Source organism: Hyalella azteca, unplaced genomic scaffold (genome assembly GCF_000764305.2).
Source record: "Hyalella azteca isolate HAZT.00-mixed unplaced genomic scaffold, Hazt_2.0.2 contig1674, whole genome shotgun sequence".
Taxonomy (NCBI): domain Eukaryota; kingdom Metazoa; phylum Arthropoda; class Malacostraca; order Amphipoda; family Hyalellidae; genus Hyalella; species Hyalella azteca.
Genome location: NW_025931978.1, coordinates 144760 through 151114, shown reverse-complemented (window position 1 = coordinate 151114; position 6355 = coordinate 144760). Strand labels below are relative to the sequence as shown.

General features: G+C 40.8%; 1 protein-coding gene across 1 annotated transcript; it reads right to left on the bottom strand.

Moving 5' to 3' along the window:
- Nucleotides 1–1341: 1341 nt before the first annotated feature.
- LOC108682460 (transmembrane protein 17) lies at nt 1342–6344 on the bottom strand. Its single transcript, XM_018171625.2, has 4 exons — nt 4934–6344; nt 4093–4196; nt 2893–3006; nt 1342–2512 (listed from the first exon to the last, which is right to left on the bottom strand). The coding sequence occupies exons 1-4, from the start codon at nt 5055–5057 to the stop codon at nt 2240–2242; spliced, it is 615 nt and encodes a 204-aa protein (XP_018027114.1). The 5' UTR covers nt 5058–6344; the 3' UTR covers nt 1342–2239.
- Nucleotides 6345–6355: the final 11 nt, after the last annotated feature.

Below are 6355 nucleotides of genomic sequence, written 5' to 3'. Positions count from 1 at the left end.
CGACAGCAACAAACAACTGCTTCATTGCTTCTGCATCTAGGAACTGGTAAGAGTGTCTGATTAGTCCAAGAAGGTTGTTGGATTTCTTAGCTTACATTTCAACATGCTTAGAAAATTTCAGCTCCTTGTCTTTGTCAACATAAACTCCAAGATCTTTTTCCACAGGAGTGACAGGACCACATTAGACTTTTCAATCATTACTCTCTTGTTGCAAATAAATAAACTGTAAAATAAATAAATAAACTGTATATAGAAAACAGTAGTGGTATTGCATCACGTTCAAAATCTAGGCATATACACTGGGTTTTGAAAAGTTGGTTATCAGTCGGTAGCCGTTAGCCCGTTACAAGTTAATCAGTTCCCGTTACAAGTTAATCAGTTGAGGGAGGCAGGGAGCAGCGTGAGCTAATAAACCATTACTACGTTCCCGCTTCAAAACCGCACTGTCAAACAACCGTCAGCAGAATATAGTCACTGAGGGTATGACACTGCACAAAAAAATTCTTCTCTTCCGAAATTACTCTCGTAGGAAGCAACTTGTACAAGGGCGCTAATTTGAACAGCAAGGGCACCATTATCGGCGAGACATAACAAACCGCAACGCTCCTAGCGACTGTCTAGTGAACTAATAGCGATATATTTCGGTCTTATTCTTCGATGTCACTAAACGAGAGTTTCCCACACTTCGGCACGCAAAGACTCGTCAGGTGGTACGATAAACGTTTCGTTTTCATGATTAATTTTCAAATTTTCATTTCAAGTCTACATTTATTTACGGTCTAAAAAGATAATCTTTAATAACAGACAGGACGCACGAGTTTAAACGTTGCAACATTCCAATAACCTGCCTCGGCGTTTACCGTTAAAATAAAACTGCACAGCTAACAAAGAACTAATTATTATCATATCAAATGAGATATGCATGTAATTGAATATATTTCCGTTTGATATTACGATAATAATTATGAAAAATTGTACATGGTACTCAATCACAAAACGTTTGAGAACGTGAGAAAATCATTAGACCCGTGCTGCAGAGATAAAAAAAAAACAGCTCATAATCTACCAACAAGTGAGCAATTAATAAGTTCACAATATTCCATCTGTTGATTAGTTCATCGCTTTCTCTCACTTGAGCGACTTTATTTATTCGCGCACAATTGCTTTTTCTTGACAAATAGAAATATGTGAGCAGCGCACGAGATCATGTCATGCCGGCCGCTATTGCGAAGACCGACGTTGGCTGCCCGTCATTTGCTGACGAATAATAATCATGCATATTTTACCGTCAGCTTCAGCATGTTACCTACACAATTGAAGAAATAAGGAAAATCAGCAAGGTCACATTAATAAATTTAATGAGATCATGAGACAAATGCTTAAGTATTATAGTCACACTATCATCAATGAGAATGGAATTAGAATAATGGGGGCGCCGATATCCAGTCAGACCTTTAGACCGGTCTTGTACACGGCATTCATTCATTTATTCAATAATAATAAATAAAAATTGGAGTCTTCCTAATCATTTAAAATATTCTCCCATCTCCACATCCTCCAGTCTATATTTTGCACTAGAATTTAAATACATATTACTCACTATCCTCGCAAATTTTTCACTTATACCAATTTTTCCGGCGTCTAACAACAGTTCTCTATCATCCTAGTCATACGCTTTTTCAGTATCTAGTAACGCCAGGTACACCATCTCTTCATCGTTATTCATCCTACCAACCAGTTCATTCACAACAACAATGTTCTATTCTTCTCTTCTTTCAAATCTGAAACCATTTCGCTCGTCCCAAGCACTCATTCTTCTCCCATAAATCGTTGCATCTGCTCATTCATATTCGCTCGCAGAAAATCTTTCCGCTCGTGTCAGAACGAACAACTGGCTTGTAGTTCTTCAGCTCTGTCATGACCTCCCTTATGCAGTAATGTTAACCGGCTTACAATGCTAGCAAAAAACTCATTTAGTCAGAAGATACGCAAGACTACATGGGAAATATTTTACCTTGTACGGCAATGACTAGAAAGTATTGTGAACATTTCCTAGTAGAAACATTGAATGTATAGGAGAAGAAGAGCAAGGTACTACATGAGATCTCTTGAGATGAGTTAGCTAGAAAATCGTCCCGAGTATTGCACAGGATTGTTTTGGTTCATTTTTCCTTCACCCATCCAGCCTCAATTAATTTATAAAAGTAATAATAAAATCTTAAATAATACTAATTTCAAATCATTTCAACTTCTTCTTAGCCACAGATCTCGACGAATTCATCGAGGTTTTCTGCGCATTGGTTTGCAAGTGATAAATCTTGGTCTGGTACTTGGCCATTCTGGTGATGGCGATGTGGCCGGCGATGATGTGCACAATTAATATGATGAGGTAGAAGCAGTGCAAGGGATACTCCATTGCTGTCAACTTACAGCCTGGCACCAGCAGCAGGAACAGCAGCAGCGGCAGCAGCAGCAGCGCCACCACCAGCCAACTGCCCGCCAGCTCAGGAACCTGCTAGTGCGACACTTCTTCAGATATCTTTTATATACAGTATTGTAAAATGTTTTAGTGGGCAATACAAAAAGATCTTAGATTGGATTACAAACATTTGAAAATTTCAATGCACATTAAATTAATTCATAATAAACTTCATTGATTCGGCTATTAAAGAATAAATAAAGAGCGGCGCTACCGTAAGCGACATCCAGCATCTATACTTCTATTTATAGAAATGTGATATCAAAATGTAAATTGTAAATAAAGCGCATTAATAAATGTACAAAATGCAATAAAAAAATATTGATAGACACAGCAACAATAAAAAATACTGATATATTTAAATTCACAATGAAATATGAATAGAAATGCTTAAAACTGTATAGTAGACTCGCCCGCTCGCGGATGTTGCCCGAGTACCCGAGGCGTAGACGCACGAACTCGAGCGGCGGTACAGCGACGTAGACCAGAGCGACCACGTAGCGGTACGCGGTCGTCAGGCGCCAGAACTGTACGAGTGCTGCAGTTAGGGGATCTGGTCGTGATGTCATGTGGTGGCAGGTGTTATGGCAGTTGATTAGGGGGGTGGTAGGTGTTATGGCAGCGTGTTTAGGGGGTGGCAGGTGTTATGGCAGTGTGTTTAGGGGGGTGGCAGGTGTTATGGCAGTGTGTTTAGGGGGGTACGTGGTGTTATGGCAGTGTGTTTAGGGGGTGTGGCGGCAGGTGTTATGGCAGTGTGTTAAGGTAGGTGTTATGGCAGCGTGTTTAGGGGGTGGCAGGTGTTATGGCAGCGTGTTTAGGGGGTGGCAGGTGTTATTATAGTTGGTTCAGGTGTGTGACGTGTGTTGCAGTTGTTATGTGTGTTAAGTGTGGCGGCAGGTGTTATGGCAGTGTGTTAAGGCGTGATGGCAGTGTGTTCGGGTGTGTGACGTGTGTTGACAGGTGTTATGCCAGTGTGTTTAGGTGTGTGACGTGTGCTGGCAAGAAGTTTAGCAGTGTGTTCACAGCTCAGGTGTGTGACGCATGCTGACCGCGGTGACGGCAGGAAATTCATGCGAATCGAATAAATTTGTTTATGTTCTTGCCGCTAATGTATTGATGTGGCATGAATACAAGTCGTTCGATGAGACGCTGACATAAATGTACAGATATCCAAAGAATAAATGAAGATGATCAAGGCTTTACTTTACGTTCTACATTAAAAAAATTGACATGTTCACCGCCACCTGTCCCAATCCCAATCTCCCAGATGTCGTCCGTTTCCCAGTTTCGACGCCTTAAATTTTCCTCCATGACAAAACTATTTCCCTACTTGAAAAACTCGCTTAAGTAAAATCAGCGGCGATTTCTTATCTGTTATTGGTGGGTTGAGCTTGAAAAGCAGTCAAGGATTAGCTGACGGATTTATGAACCATTGACAGAGTTTATTACATGTATCAACGAACTATTTTTGAGGGTATATACGCGCCAAGGGTGCGCGAGACTGGATAAAGTGCGTTGTCATGCTAGTGTTCTAAATCAAGTATACATGAGTGAAATACACAATATATTAAAGCCAAATAATATCTCGACAGCCATGGGTTAATAATGCAAACCTTGTAGTAGAAAATAGTGTAGGTAGATATGAGCCACACGGGGAAGAAGATTCCAGAGAAAAAGATGGACATTTGCAGCGGGAGGCTGGAGGTAAGCACGCAGCCTGTGAACAGTGAACAGCTCACTTATACAACAGGGAACAGCGTCCAGGGCTCACATCGCAACAGGGAACAGCGTCCAGGGCTCACATCACAACAGGGAACAGCGTACGGGGCTCAGATCGCAACAGATAACAGAGTTCTGGCTATTAGGTATTAACGACGCCGGGGTTATTAACGATAACAGTCGGCAGGGTGCCTAAAGATTACCTACCAAGGCTTGGGGCCTACCGCGGCCAGAACTAAGTCCCAAGAAACACAAATCTCCGAACAGAATAATTAGGATATGCAATAAATGCGCTTAACTCTAGAAAATAAAACCCAAAGCCTGGACCGTATACGCCACAGGGCCAGGCAGGAGTAACAGCAGTCATGGTAAGACTTCGTGTGCACAATTTCAGTAACAGTGAAGCTCCATGGAAATATTGAATGCGAATGGTGATCGATGAAAAATCAATCAATTATCTCTATATGTAACCTTGAATACGTACCCGAAACATTATTCACTGGGTTTAGAAAAAATTCCTGATCGCACAGTTCTTTGGTTGTGATCGAAGAGGTAATCTGATTCATGACAAATCTGATTCATCTGAGAATAATTCGTGCGAGAAAAACGAATTGACGGCCTGTGATCTCTTTCAAGTATGGCGGTACCCCGAAATTATTCGGAATCCAAATCAGAAGAAACAGAAGTAATCAGTCTGAAGTGTAATGAAAGAGGAAATAGTTACTGTTCTCTTACCTACTTTGGGCGGCAGCCTGCCGAGTTCATCGAACTCAACATTGGGGAAGAAGGTGCTTGAGATCGTCTCGATTGTGTTGAAGAAAACAGAGTTGCTGTTCTTGCGCTGCAAGCTTCTTGTCATTGTGGTGGTTGCTGTTGTTGGCTACACGCTTAAATTGATTTAAATCATAAATTCGAGTTTCTTCTTAGGGATGGTTTGGTTATGGCTGTAGCGTATAATGGCCAGCAGATCTGGTTGCTCGAGCACTTGTTATTTTATTTACCACATAAAACGAAGAAACTCGTCTATAGAGCAGAAAAATGTAAACATCAATTATGGTGGGTAAGTATGGAAATATGATTGGGTTCAGGCTCTCCATACGTCTGAATTCCAACGATTCCGTTCATAGATTGAGGCGAACAGCAATTGTTTACATCGGACTGTCGCTATGGCAACCGTCGAAGCGGAGCAATGCAGAATTAATTTAGCTTCATGAAACTGGATGCAGATGAAACTTCTTAATTATATTCAGATCTACTATCATAATTTTATGAGAGCCTTTGAGTGTAGCCTGTGGGTAAAATACAAGGAAGGTTTCTTCAGCAACGCATCCTCAATACCTGTCGTAACTGGACAATAACTGGGCTTCTAATTTGATTTTTATAGGTGTGGTTCATAAGGCGAATCTAAACAGGAGCACGGAGCTTGCAATGAGACGTTCATTTTTGTTTTGACGTAGTTTTATATTAAAAAATAACTTGAGACTCCTTAGAACTTCAAAACGGGACTTGAGTAGGAATTCTTTATCAAGGCGGAGATCTGACTTTATCACTTAGTAACATTACTTCTACTTCGGATTAGAAATTATCAACGGGATTCGAGATACCAATATTCTAATATTTCAGGGATTGTTTATCTCGGCATCAATTACAATTTTACGCTTTCAAGTTTAAACACCGGCGCTGAACGAGTTGAATTCCAAGCATTTGGCAAAATTTATATTTCACTTCCCGCACACAGATTCTCGATAAAATTTGTGATGTCGTAAAGCTTACAGACAAAGAAGCGATTTTGATGTCACCCTCAGAGACAAATTCAACTACCGCAGAGTTGCGATCGCCACGACTGTCCCGAACCCGTTTAATTTGACGCACTTTCTTACATCTGCAAAAGTAGGGGCCAGGGTTACATCAACCTGACCACAGAAATGGCTGAATACAGAGCCGTAAAATTGCTTTGAATCTACTGCATTAACAATTTGCAATACTATCAGCACGATTTGTGTCGTGTGTTTTGGACATGCACCAGTCACATTCTTGAGATCCCGTCAGAATGATTTTTGTGCTTGAATGTATACCAGTAACATGTCCGTCATCACCGCACTTGATATGAATGAAATTTTGCAATCGCTCCATAATATAGATTCGTTATATCGTCTA